The sequence below is a fragment of the Coturnix japonica genome, chromosome 12 (assembly GCF_001577835.2).
Source record: "Coturnix japonica isolate 7356 chromosome 12, Coturnix japonica 2.1, whole genome shotgun sequence".
Taxonomy (NCBI): Eukaryota; Metazoa; Chordata; class Aves; order Galliformes; family Phasianidae; genus Coturnix; species Coturnix japonica.
Window position 1 is genome coordinate 12,764,171 of NC_029527.1, and position 24,339 is coordinate 12,788,509.

Below are 24,339 nucleotides of genomic sequence, written 5' to 3' on the forward strand. Positions count from 1 at the left end.
CAGAAGTCAAGGGCTTGCTGAGGGATTTATGGTGACATGGATAACGAAGCTGGATGGAAGACAAGGAACTTCTCCTTGGCTAAGGATTCATCACTCCTTGACAACAACCCTACTGTCTTCATGTCCCCCCTGTGCTACCAGCACCAAACACTGCTTACACCATCCCTTCTTCCAAGCGGGGAATATCACAGAAGCTTTTCTTTCAGCACTGGGGCTTGGGGATAATGGCTTCCAATGACAAATCCTACCCTGGGACATAACCCACGTGGTCCCAAACCCACATCCAACAGCTGAGAAGTAAAGGTCTGGCAGGAGCAGTGCACCAGGGTGTCACCATCTGCATCCACTGGTGTCACAGTAGTGCTTGGAGAGTGGTTTTGACAAGCTCAGCTGGGCTTGTGCCTGAAAATGCAGATGGAAGCCAGGCACAGCCATCCACACCCTGGCTGCATGTACTGTGCCAGGACAGAACCCATCATCCCATCAGTCCAGGCAGCATCCATATCTGCACTTACCCACTTACACTGAAGCAAACGTTACATGGTTTCCAATGAAAGCTGCATGAAGTGGCACAAGTTGGGCTGTATCCAGATTAGAGCCTCTGCCCTATGCCAGCTCCAGTGCACCCTGAACGAGCACATGGGACTGTTTATGCCTTTGCACATTTACAGAATAAAACAAGAACAATGGGGGGAAAAAAAAAGTCTTCCCTCAAACAGCTGCAACGAGTGCCCCAAACAATCTGAAAGCCACCAGGAAATTTGTTTACAGCAAGATAAGGACATCTCTTAGGACATGAAGTCCCCCCACCCCCTAACACAGAACGAACCCGAGACCACCACGGTGTCTGCGAGTCTTTCACCTCGACGTGTCACGCTGTTCGAGTCCTGGCTTTGCTCCGGATGGCAGCAAACACCAATTCCAAAGGACACCGGAGCTGGGAAGGCTCCTCTCCTCAGAGGCACTGGCTGGTCGCTAGGTGTCCCTGCTCACCCTGCTGGAGAAAGCCTGCAGAAAAGTTTCACCAGCTGAGGCAGCACGTCAAACAAAGCCCGGGTCATTCGAACAAACGCGAGAAGTTATAACCACATCATCGTTACCTTTTCAGATGTGTTATGCGAACCTGGTGCCACAACAGCCGTGCACCTAAGCAGCATGACGGAGCTCAGCAGGCTGGGAAGACTGCTGGCCCAAAGGGGTGCAAGGCAGCAGAACCAGGCTACCTGCTGGCCAGAAAGCACTCAGGGCTGGTCCCCCAGTTGCTGAAATCCAGCCTTGGAGGTTTTGTGCTCCATGGACGGTGCATGGACTCCATTTGAAGCCACCCACAATCCCCACATTTTCAATACATCCATTCCAAGTCACCCCAGACCATCCCAATCTCAGCCTAACAATGGCAGCAGCCGGGTGCCAGCCCTATGCCAACATCAGTCTAAGCAGAGCCCTGAGCAGGAAGGGAAAGGCCCACAGAAAATTCAATGGCTACAGCATTGAAATAAAGGAACGTAAACAATGCTTGAAACAGGGAGCAGATCTTGTCACACAACTTGTTTCCTTTTTTAAAAGAAAACCCTTTGTGAGTGCTGATGAATTGCCAGAGCACATGGACAGCATTTGTTCTGCACGGGGTAATGGATCCCAAGCCATGCAGCTGCCTGCTGCAAGCACCCACTCAGTGAGCTACGTTTGCCAACAGAAAAGGCTTCAGAACTACCTGGAGAAATGGAGCAATAGGACATGATGGGCTATCAGACCAGGCTGACTCACTCTTGTACTCCCAAAGCTGGATATACCACACACTGCACTCTCCCAAGCACTCAAGCAGAGACACCTCAAAGAGAAAACAGGAGAGATGCCCACGAGGTTTTGGTAGCACACTTTGCAGTTTATTGACCTATATAAAATAATAGGTCTAGAAATCCGTAAGTAGTAAAAGAATAAGCAAAAAAGAGCTTTTGTATTTCTAGAAGGCTATACAAATATGTAAAACCAAGGAAATAAGTTATTTTTTTATCTTGTTGGGTTGGGTTTTTTTTGTTATTGTTGTTCATTTAAATCCCAATTGCGACTCTAATACAAACGACTAAGTACCAGCTTAACAAGTGTGTCCTTCTGTATATATTACATGCTCTGGAATATTGGTAAAAAACGTCAAAAAAGTGTATCAGAAACCTTTTCTATTCACAATATGAACAGGGAGTTACTTATCCTTTGTATAAAAGAAAGAAGAGCACCATCGTACGGGATCCTGAAGCACACACAGCTGAGACATGAGCGAGATTTTACAGTATGCAGATGAGTCGTCAATCACACAAGTGAACCCACGCTAACTTGTTCCTACAGGTGGATGATATGAGGTAGGTTTATCCCTCTCTCAGACCAAGACTGCAGTCACACTTTTTCCTAGACACGTGGCTTGGTTAAAATGCTGTTCTGTCACTTGGTGACTCCGCAGCACAGCAGGCAGTGCAGGTGAGCGCGGTGCAACGCTAATGCCCTCTGTTGTAAGGCACCCACTGGGCTGGCTGTGTTCGCATCCACCCTACAATACTGGCCATTATGTCACGTTACTCCTGTGCCAGGCAGAGCTTCCCATTTCCATCTTTGATTTGCTATGGCAGAGCAATACGGAGCTGCCACCCAGGAATGATGGGGTCCGCCTGCCCCCAGACAGTAAGGTTGTACCATGGAGAGGTCAGACAGTGAGGCTGTTTGTGACACTTCATCATGGAGAGGAGCAGACTCCTCTGCTTCCCAAACCCACAACCCAGAGTTTTAGGTGACATATTGTGACAGCTAATTGTTTTCAACCCAGAACTCCTTTGCGGTGCTAACAATCACTCTTAACAACACCCCCAAAACAGATAAATCCATTCAAACATCTGTAACAACAACAATAAAAATCCAGCCTTCCTTCAAGTAATGTTCCAATACTGATCAAATCACCCTTTGCCTCATTCACACACACAGAATCAATCCTTCATCAGCTTATGAAAGTCCTTCTAGGACCCTCACAAGCCACAGTGGAAGAAATTCCCATTTGTTCTTCAGAATTGTGCTCCTAGAATTCCTGCCTTTTCCATGAGTTTCCTTTTCACATTAATTTTCTCTGAGGTTTGCTTTCAGCACCTTCCAACCTCTCCACAAAAGTGCTCGCTGACCATAAATACCCCAACCAAGTGCTGCATCTTGTCCTAGATCCAGTTGTGGCTTGTCCTTGCTTGTGGAGGTGATGTGGATTCAGAAAGAAACGCCGTTCTTGGTAAGACTTTGTTATTTTGCTACAATCCCTCTGAGTGCTGAGTTTCAACATTCCCGGCGACATTGGTCTGGAAGGTGCACCCGAGATCTCCTTCGGAGTAACAGCATTTTGTGCAAGGCACGCAAGGGTACAAATGCGGGGCTGTAGGTGGTCTACACGAGCGTCCCAGGCTTGGAATCCTCATGCCAGAACAACCTCTGCTCGCTGCTGTGCAAGTCTTCCTCCAGCTGGTTCTCCTCATCACCGCCCAGCTGGCTGGGCTCTGGGTACACTCTGTAAGAGATAGGGCACCAGAGATAAGCAGGAGCTCCCATTCTTCCCACAGCCCCAAGCGCCCACCGCCTCAGTGCAATGGGCACATGATGACCCCATAGGCTGGAAGGAGCTGTGGATGCTGCGAGTGCACCCTGTCAACATCTGGATCCAAATGCAAACCCTGGGCTTGGTGCTAGTTGTGTGTAACAGGAGAGCTCCTGCTCAGTGTTGTCAGGAATATGGAACATATTGATTGCTTGATTGCCATAATCACGTTGAAATAGAAAAAAAACACTCACAGATTAATGATTGGCCAAATGATTCAGAATGTGGAAAATTAATAGAAAAAAAAACTCCACTCAGAAAAAGCTGCCAAGATACACAGATTATAGAAAGTTAAGTAATTAGTACCAACAGCACTCTTAAATACTACTGTTATAGATCTCTTAAATCACTGCAGTAGAAACAAGGCATTCAACTTAGCAACAGGGATCCAGCAGAAGCCTTTGCATCTTGCCTTACGCTTTAGCTTCTTCCTAAACAAACAGACAAACAAGGCGGTCCTTTCCTGCCAGGCAGCCTGGCACACAAGCACAAACCACAACCCCTGGTACCAGGCACACACATGCGCAGTACTTACACTACAGTTGGCTGTGCTTAGCATGGGGGCACTGAGACATGGCAGCATCTGTGCCACTTCTGGGACAGGCAACTGCTGTTCTCCTGGGTGATGGCTGATGTGCAAGCAGCGGGGCAGAGCGAAACCACAAAGCAGGAGAAGCAAGAGTCCTGCATGCATTTCTGTAACGCCCCAGTGGGATCCTGGTCTCCCTGCAGTCCTCAGGAAAGCCCCTGCACCCAGGGAGGCTGCAAGCAGCAGCAAGTCGTGCCGAGGTTGGTGGCTGAGCTCTGCCAAGCAAGAGGTGCTTGGTTTATTAATGGGCTGATCGATAGCGGAGTTGCCTTGGAGCAGCAGCACGCAGGTGTGTGGCTGAAGGGAGGTGAGCAGGGTGTTGTGCCCAGCTCCACTGCTGCCCTGCTGCGAGCATGAGGCTTTGGCTGCATCAGCTGGGAAGCTCATCCATTCCCATGCCTTATCCCCCCCTTCCCTGAAGGCTGCTGGAACAGTTAGACTGATCTATGCCAACAAGAAAACTCCCTCTTAAAGGCAATTCTATAAGCGCTCCTTATCCCAGCCCTCTGAAAGCAAGCTGCTTGCTTCAGATGTTTCAGTAGCCTATGAAATGGAGGAGGAGCAGAAAATCTCAGCCTTTTACTCACCTGCTCTGCAGAGGAAGGTTGCCATAAGCATTTCCATAACAGCTGGCAAGAGAAGAATGAGATAACGTATCATAATCTGAAAGTCCCAGTGTGAGTGGGTTCCGCCAGTTCCCAGCAGTGTTTGCAGAAGATGCTGGAATGAAACATAAAAAATGGTACTGCTGTTTAGATCTTGCTGCAGCCCAAGGAGATGAGAGAAATTACACAGTTCTCATTACTGATCTCTATGCTTTTTTGTTGGATACAAACAAAATACTGTCTACCTACAAGCACCACAGGGAGCAGAACAGTGCGCAGGAAATACTCCAAGTGAGAGAATCTCTCTTTAATAGACTGTTCAGTGGTGCTGTCCGAACTGTATTTTGGACAGTGTGACAGCAGCTGCATGTGTATGGCATACAGGTGGGTGCATTGCTTCTACCCGGTAGACATTCCTGCTCAAAACATGTGGCTCTCTGTGCCTCTTCAAGTTATTATGCTTACAAAGAGTAAAATCAGAGAAGGCAACAAGCAAGTAATATTCTTCCCAAGCACAGAACAAAAGGAACAAAAATCCTGTTGAGTTCCTTATCTATCTTTCAGCCTCACTTATATCATTCATTACAGGATGAAAGTGATGAACAGAAAAGCTGTAAAGAACATTTAGCATTGAACTAATGAGACATTACCCGAAGAGAAAGATGACACCCGACTGCTGGGAGAGCATGGCACCTGCAGACCAGCAAAGCCCAAACTCCTTTGAGACCCTCTGTCAGACTCAAAGCCTGCCTGCAGGCAATGACCCTGCTCCTTTTGACTGGAGGCACGTTGGTACCAACCACGGAGATGCTCTGCTACTAAGGCCTTGTGAATGTTTTTGGTTATATGCTCCGTTTTAGCAACTTGCTTCCTTGGAAGCCGTAGGGTTGCGTATGGGTTGTGTGGTACTCTGTCCACTTCGTCCTCATTGTAAGACCTGAATTCCCTGTAACGGTCGTATCCATAATGCGCCGATGAGCGATACGAAGGATTGACACTGTACTGTCCCTCTGTATCGCTCTCATAAACGTATCCTCCGTTGTAATAAACATCAGATTCAGTGTATGGGGAATATCCAGATATATAGTAGCTGGAGGAAGGCTGCTCCTGGCTTTTGTGATAGACACCATTCCGGACGTCCTTCTGGGCAAGATTTGGCATACTTCCTGAACCTGCAGCAGAAATGTGCTGTTTCTTTGACCGTCTTCGTCCCCTGGTCCTGTTGTCAAGAGTCTGAGTAGTGTAATATGGTTTGGGTGTAGGTGTCACACAGTAATATTCGGTGCTCGACTGGCTGGTGTAGGATGACCCATCATCAAGGATCTCAGTGCTGCTGCTTCTCTGGGACTTTGTGAGGGAGAAGGCAGTCTTCTCAGCAGGAACCTCGGACAGCAGGTGGGTCTGGGACTCCAGGCTGCCACTGCGCTGCCTACAGTGGTGTGGGGAAACATCTGGCCTGCAACAACACAGAGGCAGGTTGGTTAAATGTAGTCATGAGCGGGCAGAGAGCTGGAGAGTGCACATGTGGACAAACCAGGCATGCTTCCTCCCCAACCAAAGCATAAAACCAAACTAGTATTTCCTTTTTACATAGAATTCAGCTTGGTTGAATTTTCCATTCGCTGCAGCGACAAGAGATTTTTCAGATAAAAGGTATGGTGAGCAAGGCAACCTGTGAGAGTGACAGATGCAGCAAAGCTCACAGCATCTCGTCTTGCAGTGACTTACAGGAGGGAGCTCACAGTTGAAATATGTAGCATCTACAGTATGTAACATCCAGCCAAGCAGCTGAGCGAGGATGGGAGCATAGAAAGGTGGGTTTCCTGCAGCTCTGCATCCCACAGCTGTGTTACCTCAGCTAAACAAACCATGAGGTATTTAGAGCATCTCTTCTTCGCACAGTAAGGGCAGTAATCTGGACCTCTCTCCTCCATCAGGTCTCTTACTTTTCAGGAGGCTCAGAGGACATGAATCCACAGATAATATCTGTAAGCACGCACACAGCTCCCATCTCACCCCTATATTGCAGGCAGACTCCCACTTGCGCAGCAGTGCATGCTGCTATTTCTGCTGCTGCCCAGTGTTTACACTCTTGTAAATGCTCTCACGTGCACGTCACAAAGCTGGTGCAGCACTGTGCCAGCAGATGATGGCTGATAGCTACCCAGTGCCCCACATATCCAGATGAGACATTCAGACAGCCTGGCCCCTTACTGTAAGTGGCTGCTACTGTAGGCATTGCGCGTGAGCACAGGTGTTGTAGGCATGCTTCTTCCTCCATGGGATGGGGCTGCTCGTTCCAGGGTGCGGTAAGGACTGCTGTGAGTGGAAAGTGGGTCCCTGCAGTGAAGCATACAAAGTTCCAGTTAGGTTAAGCACAATGCAAGTCACACAGACCGAGACTATGTGCACTCTGTCTTAAAGAGAAGGGAGAAAAACAATCTGAAGGCTTCATAAAAGACACAGAAACAAAGAGATCAGTGGGAATCCTTATAATGAGAATGACCAGCACTGAATCTGACCCACACAGCATGATCCCACAGCTGAGCTATTGCTCAAATGTGTTCCACGGAGCTGTTACCCCAGCATACAACTGCACAAATCCTATAAATCCATATAGGAACCTGAGCCACTCGCTGCTGCTGGCACTGGTGCTGGCACATGGCTCACATCCCAGTAATTCTCCTATTTTTAGACAAACTGCTTCTCAAGCTCCAGGTGAATTCTGTGTGTTGTAACAATGTACCTGCTGAAATACTGATAGTATCAGGAGGGATGGGTATGGTTTGGTGTTATCTGAAGCAATTACAGTCACCAGGAAAAAGACAAGTTGTTTAACACAGAAAACAAACCACAAAAATAGAGACAGAGAGTGAAAGTAATGGTGGGCAATTCCTTAAGCACAACCCTTCCCACTGCATTTCTCACTTGATTCACAAAGACAGCACTCCCCTGTTGTTTCACAGACCCTGATGACTACCCCTACACACATGTATTACTAAGCAGCAAATTAAATGCTTATCACCAAACTCTTAAACCACAAGAGAATCGTGGAAGCAGCAGCAACTCTGAGAGTCTGTAATAACAAATGTTTGACACAGACAGGACCAAGCTCTCATGCTGAGAGCCCAGCAGAGCTGAGATGCGCAGTACCTGGAATGCCTTGATTCCAAGAGCTGCTCGTTCATGGATGACTTTCTGAGATGAACTCTCTCCAGCCCAAGAGACTTTGGTGGAAGCAGCCTTGGGGAAAGCTGTGCAGAACTGGTTCGTTGTGCTGGCACACTGAGGGATTCACTGCCTGTTGGAAAAGAATACGTGTTCAGTTAAGCAAAATCCATGCTATTTTTGCCCTACAGGGAAATCTGCAGCCATTGAGCAGAAACTTTGTGCCATGTAGACCAAGGAAGGAGCTGTGCCTCCAGGAAGCTGCAGCACAGCTGCCTGTACCATACTTTCCTGGCAGGACATTGTGGAGGCTCATGCAGGTCTCACAGCCCTGACTGCTGCCAAGGTTCCTGCTCAGTGCTGTGCAGGACCACCAAGTGGGAGCCCTTTGTGCAAGTGCCTGTTCTGCAGCTCTGTCTATCCCAGAGCAGAGCTGGCACATTCAGCCACACCACAGCCAGTTTTTCTCCCTCACCATTCAGCACTTCACTTAAAAATGACGTTTTAAGGATTAGTTTAGCTACAACCTGAAAGGGACTGACTTCAAAAGCAACTGAATGAGCACTGACAGACAAATTTGGCTGAAGGCAGTTGGAAAGACATTGGGTTGATCCTTGTTCTCGCTTTGCTTAAGGCAAAATCTGGCAAAATCCCATTAGAGCCAAAAGGAAACTACAGCTAACACAGGTAAATGCAGGACAAGTATCACAGAGAACGCGTTCCCAAACTGAAACCTCAGCTCTACTTCTGCAAGCAGGAATCAGGTGCAACTCCTTTTTATAGTGCCAGATGGGTTGTACAAGTCTAAAACTGGGACAAGCGAGATCAGAATCAGGCCCGAACTGAAAAGTGAGTAATAATTTAGATAATGTTTGTCCCTGGATGATGATTATCCAGCCAAGGGAGAGGCAAGCCAAGTCCTTTCCACCTTGTGGAACAGGGTGTGAATGTGTGTCTGTGGGTGTGTGCGTGAAATGAGTAAGCTGAGCAAACACCAAACCCATGCAAGATGCAGCTCACTAGGTAACACTGAAACGTAAACAGATCATTGCTGTCTCTGACTCTTCCACTTATAGTGAGTTTTAGTAGCTGTGAGGACAGAAGGGCTGGGCAGTTGCTCCCAGCTCCCACCTCCCCCAGCCACTCATACACCTCCAGTCAGGTCCCAGGGACAAAGCATCTATTGGAAATTCACAGCAGCTGATCTCAGTACAACCAGATGCCTTCCCTGAAGATGACTCAAATCAGCCCACAGAGCAGAACCTTTCAATAAGTAACTCATTATGAACACCAACTCCTGACTAAGCTCTTTTTTCCTTCGCTGCAATTTGTCATTGGAAGACAATAAAACAGCAGCCTAAAGGATGTTAAGTCAATGAGTAGCTCCAAACAGGCAGAAGGAAAAAAAGGATAATCAACGTACCGTCATCATAGGTTGTTGTATCAGAGAGAGAGCTGCTCTCGGATGGAATTATATCATCTGTGAATGAAAACAAGCACTTTAAGAACACTCAACATTAATTTCAGAATATCACATTTAATTTATTTTCTAAAGCTCCAGAGCCAGCTGATATCCACAATGCTGCAACCAAACCATTTCAGACTTCAACAGCCCAAAGACAGCCCTGCTTTGCTTTCCTCTCAGGACTTATTTGTTCCTATTGCAGTTCTGCAGGCTACCTATATCATTATCAAAGCAGATTTTTTCAGCTGTGGTGGGAATCGGGCCAAGATTCAGAAAGGTGTTTTCCATTCAGCTTGTAAGAGATCTCACAGGAGCCTACACAGACATGTAGATCTTGGCTGCTAGCATCTAATCTCCCTGAGTACACCTGAAATCCCACCAGGTAGGTCCTAAACACCTTTTGAAATTTGGCATTACATTCATCTGTGTGCAAATCCTGCTTCAATTCAATTACTATGAACTCAGGAAACTTGTGCTGATTTCAATCACACACAGGAGCTCTGAATTCAAATCCCAAACCTGTGCAATTCCCTGTAAAAGGGGAAGAAACTCTCTGAAGGAAAGGAAAGGGAGAGGAGAATGTGGAGAGCAGGGGACAGCCCTGTGTGTCCTTTGCCTCCCATCCCTGGGGGCCTGGGATGGAAACAACTATGGTGTGATTCAATAAATCAGTGTTACCATTCAGTGCGTCATTTCCAAGCCAGACCCAAACTTTACAGCTACAAGAAACATCGCTGCCAAGCTTTGTGCAACCCTCAAGCCCAAGAATACCATCAGTGATAGCAAAAAGGTTGCACATAAAATCAGGTACTGAAGTTGAAGCAAGAGAGAGCTGCTTCTGGTGGAGTGAATGCACTGTGCTGCAGGAGTTGCAAAGCAAAGGAATACAGCTAACCTACTGCTGGAGCAAGACCCAAGGAACCTAGTGCCTTCTGTGCCCCCCTTCTCAGATGGCAAACAAGGATGCCAAGCATCAGATATTGCAAAAGAATGGGTTAAATGGTGATTGTCTAAAGACCAAGCATGTCCAACTTTGAAGTTCCTTGTTTGCACAATGGCAGAGAAAGCTCCATGCAGCAAACAGCAGCAGGTATGCATGAATGTTGTCTGCGCTCCTGCTGGCCTTCAGCAGCTTACCCTGCTGTTATTGCACATCATGAGCACCAGGTAATGCAGGACCTCCCACACTTAGTGCCCAGATCAGTGAGCAATAGCTGGAAAAACAGATGTTTTCTTCACTTCCGTCAATCAGGAACGAGAAGGGCCACATTAAAGAGTAATCATCCTCTCAGGATTATCGCCTCGTGATGATGGACAGCCCGGCACTGCTGCATTGCGTGCTCGCTGAGGACCCACACTGAGCTCTCAGTAAGAGAGGTACAGTGAAGGCAGGAAAACTCACACAGTCTGGTTGTGCCAGAACTGCAGCATTGCAGAAACAAAGGGAGAGACCTCATGTGTGGCAGCTCAGCAATACACCTGTATCCAATGCACTACAAACTGGGACACCACACCAGTTTCAGCAGCAATGCTCCTGCCAGCCTTCTATCTATAGCACTGCTGGCCTGCACTCAGTGCTGCTACATGCCTGCACTTGTGCCCAGAACAGCAGCTAATCTGCCCTCAGCCTATGAACAAGTGCTTAGTGTAGCAGATACAGCAATTGCATCTCGCTTTCTTACTTAACTGCCTCAGAGAAGATAAAAATCATATAGAGAGATGTAAACAAAACATGTCAATGAGCCAAATATAACTTCTTTTTTTCTCTGTTTTCATCAGAGTGAGGGGAATTCTCTTGTTTACCTGGCAGAGTAAGAGTTGATTTCTGGGTTGGCTTCTTCCCAGATTTGATGCGATACTCATTAATGGCGTTTTCGATCTCTTGAAGCTTTTTGACAGCATCAGCATACTCCTGTTTTCTTTTCTTCTTCACGTTTTTGCAGAGGTCTGGCTCGCTGGCAAGTTTCTTTGCAGCTTCTACCAGCTTCTGCTGTATGATAAAATTGCTCTCCAGTTCCTGCAAAGCAGGATCCTGAAGATTTGAGAGATGAGTTATTCAGATGAGGTTACACAAAAGGCAATCTGGTTTTGCAGTAACAAAGCGGGATCTCGAGCACTAACCACAGAAACACCAAAGCTTATACATGAGAATCTCAGCACTGGAAAACTTCAGATCCTCTGTCTGTGACTTAAGATCATGAGATCTCTAGAGAGAGACCCGAGGTTCTCAAGGCTGAGTGGCTGAAGGTGCACACCTGACTTTAAGGGTAGCCCCACCTGTTACACAGGCAGCTCACAGACCTCCTGCTTTGAGGCAAAGCCTGAAAACATCTCTTTGAATTCTCTACATTAGAGAAAATAAGAATTTCCATCACCATACCTACATAACAGGGAGACTGGAGATTTAATGAGTTGTTTGTAAACAACTGTGAGAGGTTCAATAAGAGAGAAGCAGAGAAGTGGCACATTATTAAATCTGGTCAGCAGGACTTGGTTTCAGTTGCACATAAGCAGTTTGCTGCAGACAGAGGTTATGCCAGTACTACAGGAGACATGGCCGAGAGTTTGGGGTGAAAGATGAATGCAAAGTGCTCAACATCTGCTATTTGGAAGATACAGCCAGATAGGAAATATCTCAAGGAATGAGGGGAAATAATGCATGTCCAGAAACAACATACACCTGAATTAGCATAGCTCCTGAGTCAGGCTCTGCCAGCAAAATCCACATTAGCTTCTTGAGCAATATAGAGAGAGCTTCTACTTAGGTGGAACTTGCATTAAGCCAGAGATAAATCTCCTCCTGCTGTCATCTGTCACCCAGCAATGCTTACAAAGGGGACAACACACCTCTGTCATGCTCTGGGTTCAAACACAAGCTCTGTACGAAACAAACCAGTGCTTGTGAGGAGGAAAACTCACAGCCATAGGTTGCCAAATGGCATTATCAATCTGCTCTTTTCCACTTAACAGCAACCTTTACATTAAGATATAAGTAACGCAGCCAAACCAGGGTTCAGGTTAGAGGGCTTTAAGGCTGAAATAAGGGCAGCACCTGTCTAAATCCCCTCAGCATAGGCACGCAACTAGCATTGGCCACCGGTCTGACCACCCCACCTCTGCTGTGCAAACAAGCCACAGCTCTCACCTCCTCAGTGGGGAGCAGGTTGTCATCCAGCTTGAAGGCTGTGCCGACACGTCTTCTGACCTGGGGAGGTTCCTCTCCAGCGCTCAGAGGATACTCCTTTGGCATCTTGCCTGTCAGCTCCTAAGGAACAGAGAGGGCTCTGTGTGAAGGCCCAGTAGGCAAGAAGGGCTCTCACCCACCTCCATTCCCAGGTGCAGCTCTCACCGCCTCACGCAGGCAGATTTTCTTCAGTTCTTCAACTTTCTGGAGTAGTTTTTCCTGAAGGAGTTTCTCTTTTTTCTTTAGCTCCATAATTTTCTCCTTCTTTTGTTCTTCGCTGACCTCTGAATCCTGAGAGCCTGAAGAAAACATTCCTTGTATTAGAGAATTTGCAGGTAAAAGTCATTTCATTCTGTCCTACAACAAAGGACCAGGCAGGTGAACTGAGATCTCCCCAAAGCTGGCTGACCCAGTAACACTGCGTCACCTTTGAGGCAAAACCTCCAGCCCTTGTGCCACCCGGGACACAGGCTCTTAGGAAATCCACGCTCCCTCAAACCCCCAGCAACTGCATGTAAGCCTCAAGTATACAACCTGAAAACCCACTATCCATAACATTAGGATTAGCATTATGGATATCTATGATACTTGATACAAGCAGTGATGCTCCTTGCTTGGATTTCAGCTTCAGGCGAGGAAGTTCAGGAGCATTCAACTCCTAGGGCAGGTGCTTGAAGCCTGCCTGAATTAAACTGCCCTCAAACCCAGATGAGACATCTAGTCACCCAAGGACAGACTAACCAGTAAACTGATGGCAAGTTACTTATGGATCAAGACTACACAGTTGCTTATCTGCCTTCAGCATATTTTTATTTCTTTGTTAGTTATAGCAGGAGAGGAAACAGCATATGATAACAACAGATGTTACCATCTCATATGTAAACTCATGCGTGCTGTCACAGTTTTGCTGTATTTATAGTCAGCGGGACTCACTGTCCCTTCCTACACACACAAGCTCTGATGTATTCATGGCCTTGCATTTACACAGTGTTACCTGATGAGATTAAGCTGCCATTGCTGGCCATAATCAGCTGATTTTTTGCCTCCAGAGTCACTAGCTTTGAAACCTTTGGTGTTCCCATCTCTGTCAAATCCATGGCGATATCATCCAAACTTCTGGCTGAAGGAATTTTTGCCTGAAGGAGTTAAAAAAATGAAATAAAATCAAGTTACTTCTAATTAATTTCAGAACACAAGGTCACAGAAGATGTCATTTCACACCTCATCCTCCACAAAACCAAGGCCTAACATAATGCCCTCACAAGAGCTGACTGCCCCAGCACTCCTCCAACCTGGCCCCCAACCTGCCTCTAAATCCCTTCTCTATTTGCACCCTGCTCAAAATGAACATGAGAAGAGACAAAAGGAAAAAGGTAAATTAAACACTGAGACGTGGGAATTCCCTTTGCTATGATTACAGTTCCACAGCTCTTAATTGGAGGCAGGCCCACATGGATCCAATAACAATCCCATAGCTGATAGTCGGCTCAAAAAGCAGATGAAAATTATTTGTGTTTTTTCTCCGGAGAGCAGTTTATCCATAGAACAACATACACTGAAGGACATGCAGGAGAGGTGTTGAAGCTTATGCCTACAGCAAAATGCCATGTAACTTACTTTGCTTTGTTTTCTGTCCAAGTAGAACTGGTGTTGACTGATGGCCATTACCCAGATGGATTTGATCAGGGAAGTGTTTGCATACCAGGTTTGCACTACCAGCCCGCTCTGACCAAAGGTCCTTCTTGACACTGAAATCCTGAAGAGGTGAAAAGAAATGCAATTTGAGGACAGCCCTGCAGGGTTTAAAGCCCCCAAAGCCTCTTTCCTAACCAGTCACAGCTTTGTGCTCGAGATCTGAGAACTTGGACTTCCTTCTCCCCCACCACCCACTTCTCCCTTTCCTCCCCCCTAAATCCAAGGAGTCAGCACCACAGCACCAAGCCAAAATTAAACACAGTTCTGCATTGACATCAGTGCAAGAGCCCATCCCACCCATTGGTTGGCATGGACAACGAATGCCCACACTGGGAGAGATTCCCCCTCCCCGGCTCTGAATGTCCCTCCAGCCTCACCTGCGGGGATCGTGCACTTCCACAGCAAACTTCTTCTCACGGAAATAGAGGTTTTCCAGCTGTTTCCATTGGAATAGCTAGAGGAGAATTGGGAGAGAGCAGCAGAGCACTGTCACTCCAAGAGGCACTGATATCCTCCCCCAGGTTATGCAACTCCAGCAAACTACAAGTTCTGGGCATCTTCAGTTACAGCATAGAGTCAATACTAACATACATAACAACAATTAAAACAAGCACACAAATACAGATGCTTAGAATGCCCTTCAAATAATTGCACACTTCTACAAGCAATGCATTGCAACTTTTGGATCTTGCCTGCTGCAACATCTGTTTGCACATACAGCACATTTAATGTCACCACTCCATGTTTATAAGGACCTCAGGAAAGCAGGCAAGGTCCTTTCCTTTCTGATTAAATACAAAAGAACCACAGCAGCGCTGACTGTCTCTCCCCATGGAACGGCAGCAGCTGGGGGAAGCCCAAGTTCTCTGTTTTCTGAGCATGAGGCTCAGCAAGACACTTTGGAGCAGGGCTATGACACACACAGCAAAACCACAGTGAGCAGAAGGAGCCACCCTGCAGCACAGACATGCTGCAAGGAAACCACTGCCTTCCTGCTGAATGCCAGCTGGGAGAACAGCACACCTCTGCAGCAGGGCTTGGGGATTCCTGGGTGTTAGAAACACAAGGTGGGAGGGCACATGGTGTCCACACAGTATCCCTGAAGGCAGCCAGGCAGCAGTGACCTCTCCATCCCATCCCATCAACCCCACCAGTGCCATGTTCCAGCAGGATGTGGCCAAAACCAACACACTGTACCACAGCTGCAGAACTTCGTGTCTGATCAAGTTGCATTTAGTGCCGTGCTCCGCTCTCGCCGCGGGTTGGAACAGAGACCCGACCTCATTCACACGTTTGTAGGAAAACCCCAGCACTGCTCTTTCAGCAAACTTCCATCTGCTTCAATAAAACTCCCCTTTCTATAGTACTACAACCTGTCATTCTAATAATAAATCTCTGCTCGACAAAAAACGCGTCGGTGGGGGGGAGGGGGAGGGGAATGTCATTGACAGAAACTCGTAAGTCATTTCCAAAAAGACCATACAAGTTTGCAGCTACAGTCCATTTATCTTTGGATCCAACGCTACGAGCGCACCGCCCGCTCTATCTTTGTCGCTGAACTTCCCAAACAAAAGTTTTCCCACGCAGCTGCTGCCTTAAGGCCAGCAGCAACCCCCCACCCCCCTCCCTCAACTCACCTTCGCACGCAGCCGCACCGCATCTCTCCAGCAGCGCCTCGCCCCGCTGCTAGGCGGCTCCCGACCCCCCCCTTCCCCGGCAGCGAGCGGGGGGAGCCCGGCCGGGATCGCCGTGGCACCGGGGGGTGCACAACGCGGAGCAGTCCGGCGCTCACGCTTGTAAAAGCGCTGGGTGCGCTCGGTGCCGGGTACGGCGGCAGGTGGTGACACCCCGGGTTCTTTGTCACTTCCTTTGGGTTGGGCCCCTCCGGACGCGCTCGGCGTTCCCGAGGGTTGCGGAAAAGCCGCGGAGATACGGCTTGGGGTTGCGGGGATGGAAACGGGATGGTGCTGCCCTAACCCACCCACCTCCCCCTCCGCGCCTCCTGAGCAGGGGGGGTGCGAATTGAGCGAGTTTGAAGAATTGCGGTGAGGGGATATAAGGGGGGGAGAAAATAACAAAGGGGAGGAAAGAGAGAAAGGGGGAGAAAATAAAGAAAGAAGAGGGAGATGAACGGGACGGGAGGGAAAAATAAGGGAAAGGAAAAGGGAGGGGGGGTGGACGAGGAGGAAAGGGGGGATGAAAGACGAAAAAAAGAGGTGAATAAGGGGAGAAATGGGGAAAAGGAGAAAGGAAAATGAGGGGAAAAGGGGGGAAAGGTAGAAAAAAGCGAAGGAAAGAAAAAAAGAAATTGAAAATGAAGGAAAAAGGAGTAGAATTAATAAAGGAGGAGGTGGGGGAGGGGAGGAAAAAGATAAACAGTAATACTAAAAAACTCCTTTGCATTGTAAGATTGCTTGGAAATGGGTGAGGCCCAGCACTGCGCTCCCAAGGGCCAAGAAGTGCGGGGCTCACCCAGGGAGAGTGCCTGGCATGGGGGGCTGCCTACAGCAATGCTACCCCAAATGGGTTGGCTGCATTTAGAACATCAGTCCTGTACTTGGGAAACTGTTCCTGCAGGTTTCCTGCTCCAGTCAAATGCTCCCCAACTCTACAAAGGCTCGTTTCAAAATCATCTCTTATTTCAGTTGTACCTGAACTACCCACACATTTAAAGAATAAACAGTTGTTAAAAAAATAAAAAAGGAGTTTGAAACTGGTTTTTGAGGGCTGGAAGTACAATTAGGAATAATTACCATGTTGTCTTTTTTTTTTGTGGAAGTTTTGCAATGTATGTTCCCTTTAACCAGATGATTAGGTCCACCTGAGTTAATGAATGTTTTCTCAGTAGCCTTCCCACTCTACTGACTGCCAGATCCTTACTGCTCATGGAAAACTGCCCCTGAGCACACTGTGGGCCACCCATATGACCCTACAAGCAGGATTTGGCTGCTCAGGGTTTGTTTGCACGTCTCTTTGGACAAGGCAGAGGTGCCAAATGACCTGATTGCAGCTCATTAGTCCTCCATGCACAAAGCCAGGCTTCCACCACCCAGCTGCAGCTTCTAAAAGCACCAAGAGCTTTAGCTTTCTATATAGCAGAACCATCAAATAGGTTGGGCCAGAAGAGACCTTAAAGATCATCTAGTTCCAACCCCACTGCTGCTGGCTAAAACAGGCAGTAGATCAGGCTGCCCAGGGCCTGATCCAGCCTGGCCTTGAACACCTCCACGGATGGGCAGACTGCTGGGGGACACCACTGGTCACTGCCTCTGTCTGAGCTATTGACAAGAACCCTCTGGCTGTGACCATCCAATTCTTTATCCACCAAACAGCCCACTCTTCAAGCCTATAACCCTCCAATTTAGAAATAAGGATGTGGTGTGGGACCATGTCAGAGGCATTGCACAAATCCAGGTAGATGACATCAGCTGCCCATCCTTTATCCACTGATGTCATCACTGCACTGTACAAGGGCCACCAGGTTGGTGAGGCATGATCTGCCCTTGGGAAAGCCATGCTGGCTGCTTTGGCTCACCTCTTCATCTCTCATGATCCTACTCTCAACAGGGCAGAACACAGACTGAGATGAGCACCCTCCTCGCCCTCTTTCCCATACAAAAGGAGCTGGTAATTGTAGTCTAACAAGACACAAAACAGATACTGACAGCTTAAGCAGGGAGACACGTTAATAATAGAAGCAGCTGTTTTACAACCTGGCTGATCTTGCACCTGGTTTAGAATAAAATGCAGGTTTGTCTGGGCCCCACAACACAGTCTCTGCCTTGAGAAAGGGGCAAAGGGCGAGGTGCTCAGTGCACACCTCAGCCTAGTGCATTTAGTTTAATATTCTTTGAATGGTATTTTTTTCAAGGGGGGTGGAAACCCAGAGAGTGCAGCCATAGTGCTGCTGCCCAGTAGTGGCCCCAGCATGCACTATGCCTGTTTCCTAGTCCAAGGGTGATGGCACATTCTCACCAAAAGCTAAATTATCCCAGTGCTGGGTCTTCTACCCAAGGGATCTCACAGAGATGTGCGAGCTGTGCTGCTGCACTGGCAGTAATACTCCCTCAGGAAGAGCTTCCACAGGGCCCATCAGTGGGATGTGCAGTGCCAGCAAGGAGGACCAGCCACCAGCAACCCCAGAGCTCACTGGGAACAGCAATCTCCAGACAAATCCAGCAGTTCAGACCAAGGAAACATAAAAGATTTGTACCCACAGGAATGCACCCCACCCTGATGAAGGAAATTACCACCCTGTGTTTCAGCCCCTCAGCTGCAGTGTGCTGGCTGGCAAAGTGCCTCCTTTTAAGTTGCTCTGCCTGGCTGCAAGGGGAGGCACCTGAGGAGATGGCAGGAGGGCCAGGTTGCCCCACCTGCAGCAGCTTCTGGCAGGAGGAGGCAGACAGCTCTCACCTGTGCCAGCATAAATTGACAGCGCTCACACCTGCAGGCATCCATCTCTCACATACTAAGCCAGCTGCCTAAAAACCTCCTCAGTCACATTCTTTTTGAATGCATTGCGACCCATCCTTGCCAGGTTCTCACTGGCACTAGTAAGAATCGGAGATGTTTCTGCAGCAAGCAACCCAATTGCCACAGAAGGCAAAGTGTCCTTTGGGGTACAGCCTTGGGCAGCTTTCTGCACATCTGGAAGGAACACAGTTTCAGAGCAGTCTTGTAACAGCTCCATGTTTATTTTAAATAATTACGCCAGCTTAGGATCTGATGTCTAAATCAATGGCTTCTATTCGGTGAGAAATAAACACAGTGAAAGAAATCTCTGCATGATTAGATCCACCTGCTGAGAAGCCGGTACAAACTCCATTGTGTTCTGAGCAGCTCAGCAAAGCAGGACAGAACATTTACATTAAGCAAATCTTCTGCAAGGGAAAACTTTCAGCAGTGTATGTTGAGTTAAGAGAGATATCATAAATAGGAGCCTTTTTAAAACCAGTATACTCTAACAAAAACACTCCTGAGAACATAATGCATTCAAGACGACCAGCGTTAGGATTGAAATTCTTGCAGATTTGAAACAATACCACAGTGAGATTAGTTTTTCTCCTCAGACACCATAGTTCATTTATCACCAGGGAGTCGCCCACAGAAACACAATGAAGTGGGAGAAAAAGTTGAAAAGCAAGCAAGCAGCCTTCTCACATTTCCATCCCTCTGAGTACCCCAGGTCTTGGCTGAACGCAGAGTAAACCCAGCTTGCTCCACAGTGCACTCTCCATATAGGAGACAGTGCATTGTTTATCTCACCAGTGAGAAGAATATGGGTAGAGATGAAAGACAGATCTTATTTTGAAACAGTATATGAAGTTCTGGGCCCTGGGACTCATTTTATGCATCTCCTAATCAACCCAGAAGATATTTAGGGTGGGATCTTGGCGTGCCACACAGACACACTCCATAGTGAGCAGGAGGCACTGCTCCAAGCAGCAGATATCTGTATTAAGTGCAGCCGAAGGCAGAATGCATTTGCAAAGCAGCAGGACGGCAGAGCTAATCCCAGGTATGAGCTGAAATCCCAACACGGGTCGCAAACTCGGTCTTTTTATGCCCTATAAGACTTGAAGTTTATAATCAACTGAGCCATAGCATAACCTCCAGCCAGTGTGGAGCCGCAGCTTTTATCCACAAAGACAATTTTCCTAAGTGACATAAAAATTGCTGTTTCCAGCCCATTACAGTACTGGAGCAAATCTCCTCCCTCAGCTTCCATCACTCATAGTCCAGACAAATCTGTACAACATGGGCCCACTTAGCTAGAAACCACTTCCAAAGAAGCACAAAGTTCCACGAGCAACTTACAGTGACAGAAATCCTCTCCTCAAACCATCGCAGGTCATCCAGGTAACTACCAGTGGCTGGGACCCAACCTCCCCAGCCTGCCTGACATGTGCAGGCAGACCTGGCAGGTTCACCGTGTCCGGCCCCACATTACAGACCATCTCTTCCAACAGCACCCGGGCAGATGGGCTGCATTGCTCAGGGTGACTGATGTGACGTGTACAAGCTCTGGCAAGGCCAGGAGATACATATCAAGAGATTGCTTCACCTGGTTGCCTTGCAAGTTGTTTCCTGCGGAGACCATTTGACACTATTCAAGCAGCAGTGTTGATCCAACAACAAAATCTTGGGATAACCACGATGCTCCAAGGCTCATATTTAGGCTTCTTTGCCTAAAGACCTACTTGAATCAAGCCAAAAGATTTCACTCTTTGAGGAGGATGGCTGGGAATTGATGCTACATTAATGGAAGCAGTTGATTATTTACATATACACACATATACATACATGTATATATATATATTTCTGAATGTGGAGTTATCTCTGGATATATGCTCACCATCAACACATTAAACAAATGCAGCCATGTCTGAGAGCAGCCTTTGCTGTTACACAAAGAGCACATCAAAGCTGCCAGGTGGGAATTTAAGAGAAGCACAGGCACCAGCTCCACATCTCCTGCCTGAATCTCAGCAGCTTTCCCATTTCAGAAGGGTTTGCACACCCACAGATCACTTGCATCTTTAGAAATGGGGAAGGCCTGCCGAGTTTGGGTCCATTAGGATCGGACTCAACCTTTCCCTGTTACTGAATTAATCAGACCTATGTATATTTAAACATCACTAGCTGGAGAAGTGAAGCACAATTAGGATGTTCTCTCCCAGATGGCTGGGGATAAACACAACAGCACTTCTGAACCACAGTATAAACAGCAGGATAACACCAGCACATGGCAATTGTAAGTTTGGCTCCTTCTCAGAGAGGAGAGCAAGAAAATTCTGCTAAATCCAGCAGAACTAGCACTTATGCTCAGACAAGCAGACATAATTGACATGCCTACTCCCCTCTTGCTGCTTTGGAAAGAATGGTAGTGCCTGCTCCCCAGAGATTTTGACAAGCTATACAGACTTATCTCTCTGGAGATAAATTTTGATACATTTTTGAATATGAAAAAAACCCAGCACTGGTTAAAGGCAAACTTCTGCCTGCCATAAGCACAGACAGTGAAGCTGGGTTGGAAAAACCGCACTGTTTCAGCATCTTAACTCCAAAACCAAGTCTGGACTAGATGGGCACCTCTCTACACCTAGTGTGCTCTCACTCCTTGAACAGTGACCTAATTCCAGTTACTTCCACAGTTCACACTGAAGTGCACCATGTATTTCAAATATCCTTTGTATAAATAAGCTGAATGTTTAGTTGCATGCTAATCATAGAATGGCCTGGGTTGAAAAGGACCTCAGAGATCTCATTTCAACACCCCTGCCACAAACAGGGTCGCCAACCAGCAGACCAGGCTGCCCAGATCCACATCCAGCCTGGCCTTGAATGCATCCAGGGATGGAGCATCCACAACCTCCTTGGGCAACCTTTTCCAGTATTAAACAGAGGCAGGACTCAGCACAAAAAGAGGTTCTGCCATTATTGTCCTTTCCTGTCAGCACCAGACACAAATCCATGAGCCCATTGCAATACGACAGCTGTATCCATCCACGCTTTTTCCATGAGCTTACTGGCACATTAAACCCTCACTCTGCATTTAAGCCTCTCTTCCCCACCTTCCCTTTTGATCTCCATTCTCCCTTGCATAATTATAATAATAATTACAGTACAGAACAGAACTGTTACAATTTCCATTGCAACACCTCTACAGAAAAGGTGACTTTCTGAGTGCTGTTTGGTTGGGGATATTTTTGGCTTATTTATTTTTAAAGTTTTTCCCCTAAATGAAACTCCTGCTGTGTTCAAAGACAACACCTCCTAAGAAACTGTAGCAGGGTGTGACTTGGTATCTGGGCCCTGTTGACCTAAAAAGTTTCCTTCATCTGCCTGGTTGATGTTGTAAACCGAAATCCTCAAGCATAAAAGAAGTGCTTGGTAAAGCAGTGCTTCTAGCCAGGCAAGGCCATACTTTCTTGGAGAGAGCTGATGGTCACAGCTGGATATCTTGGCTGGAGAATGGTCTATATTTGGTCTGATAGGAAATTCTCATAGATGTCTACAGGAAAGCAACAAAAGAGCAAGAGGAGCTGCTTGTTGTTCTCCTCTGATGATCAGTGCTATATTAACAGTGACTTGATTTTCTAGGGCTCCTCTTGTGTCAGTGTCATCCTTTAACATGTGTGGTAAGAGACACCTGAGGCTAATGTGAGTGTTCTACTGAACAAAGCACAGACTTGAGAGTTCAGTCTTAAACACACAGATGTACAAATATAGCACAAAAAAGACCAAGTTGTAGCCTGTCTTGGAAAAAGATGATCAAGTTGAGAACTTGAAAGGGAATTGCTCTTCACAAGGAAGTTTTGTTAAGCAGTGTTTTTTTGGCACAAATGCACTAAACAGTATCATTTTGCAAATGTAAAATTCCCTGGCAGGAAGCATATGCTTTATGTGAACTCCTGCCCAGACAATTCCAGGGAAAAGAGAACAGCAAAACCCCATGTCTGCACCTCCTCACAGCTTCAGCATTCCAACAAAGACATGACCAGAAGGAAACCATTCGCATCCAACCCAGCAGCACAGTTCCCTCACATGCACCCCTGGCTCCTACCCACCACCAACTGTATTAACCAACTCCTCAAAGAGTTGCAGAGCTCGGCCCTGTGTCAGTCAGACTTATGCATCTACAGGACTGGGCGAGTTCCCAACACAGCGTGTGCCTGAGTTGCAGGATGGATTTCCAAGGCCGCCAGCAGAGCCTGTCAGGGCTGACTGATGGGTGGCTGAGGGGAGCCAGCAGTGGAATATGGGACCCTCTGCTTCATTTAAAGCAACAATTGAAATTGTTGGCAGAGTTCTGGAGAAGACACGCTGGGGAGAAGGGAAATGGAAAAGGAGAACGACCTCCACGATTTGGCATTTACTCTCAATTCCCCCTTATAATTCATCGTGTCACAGAAGCATACAGTTGCCCATGCAGGCCTGCAGCTCCATCCAGTTCATCTTGTATTTCACAGACATCTGTTCATCATTTCACATACGAAGCACACCTCCGACAGCCAAAGGAAACGCTGCCTGTGCAGAAGGCCTTTACTTTGGGACATGTAGAAGCCCAGTTGCTTCATGCTTCTGCAGATATCCTTGGAGGTTGCCAAGGTTCCCGTGGAGAATGCCCTAAGACCACCAAACTCAAGACAAAGCACCCAAAGGAAGCTGCACACTGTGACACATTAACTTCCAGTATCAGGTGGCAGAATTTTACTACCATGGTGCTAACAAAATTCTTCTGCCTCCAGCCCTTTGTATTTTGTGCACTAGTTTAATAAACATTAGCTTAAACAAGTATATCCCGGCATGCAACACCCCCCCCCCCCATCCCCTTCCCAAATAGACAAATCTGATGCAAAAAACTTACTTTTCTGGGCTTAACTTTGTCTTGTAAGTCGTACTGGCCTATCCCTTTGTAACTTATTCCAAGCCACCAAGGGATTCCTTGTTTATCCTGAAAAAAGAAGCCTGCATGAACCAAGAGCTACTTAAGAATTAAGCAATTCCAAGATTACAGCCTGTTTCATTCACGTGACAAGTACAGGTAGGTAAGGAACAAGGACAATTTTTTGCAAACAAATCAGTGTGAAGTGGATTGCTAAAGTGAATGTTGAAACTTTCTTCCATTGCCTTCTCAGGCAGAGGCAAGAAACTATGCGGTGGTTGTGCAAAGTGGACATTAAAAGTAACAGCACTGCTGAAACAAATGGGTGTCACTCCTTGCAAGAAGTGGCTGTGAGGAGGAAGGATATGGGACAGAAAAAAAACGTGGCCAAAAACTGTATCCACGAAACTCAGGTGTGACACAGCTGCAGAAGCAGAACAGTGCAAACCATCAGCTTCTCAGGTACCACTGCCATGGCCGTGACGGAAAGCATGGAGATACGTCCCCCCTGCTGAGCTCTTCTGCAAGAAAACATTCTTGTCCAGTTTCTGCTCCACAAATGGGAATAAATGTTGCATTTTCCTCATTCTCCAAAAATACCATTCTACTATACAGCGTTACTC

General features: G+C 47.2%; 1 protein-coding gene across 7 annotated transcripts in view; it reads right to left on the minus strand.

Annotated features, from left to right (window-relative positions):
• Positions 1-1,864: 1,864 nt before the first annotated feature.
• Positions 1,865-24,339, minus strand: part of FRMD4B (FERM domain containing 4B) — a 105,885-nt gene continuing 83,410 nt past the window's right edge. For 5 of the 7 annotated variants that reach the window (XM_015875314.2, XM_015875312.2, XM_015875309.2 and 2 more), the window contains 14 exons: positions 23,699-23,785; positions 14,706-14,782; positions 14,251-14,389; positions 13,628-13,769; positions 12,799-12,932; positions 12,595-12,714; positions 11,253-11,481; positions 9,408-9,464; positions 7,970-8,117; positions 7,031-7,156; positions 5,467-6,272; positions 4,799-4,931; positions 4,158-4,426; positions 3,427-3,535 (listed from right to left, as the gene is read on the minus strand). In XM_015875314.2, the coding sequence (XP_015730800.1) occupies positions 4,159-4,426; positions 4,799-4,931; positions 5,467-6,272; positions 7,031-7,156; positions 7,970-8,117; positions 9,408-9,464; positions 11,253-11,481; positions 12,595-12,714; positions 12,799-12,932; positions 13,628-13,769; positions 14,251-14,389; positions 14,706-14,782; positions 23,699-23,785 (2,466 nt within the window). In that variant the 3' untranslated portion in view covers positions 3,427-3,535; position 4,158. The other 2 variants (XM_015875310.2, XM_015875311.2) reach the window with 2 other exon arrangements.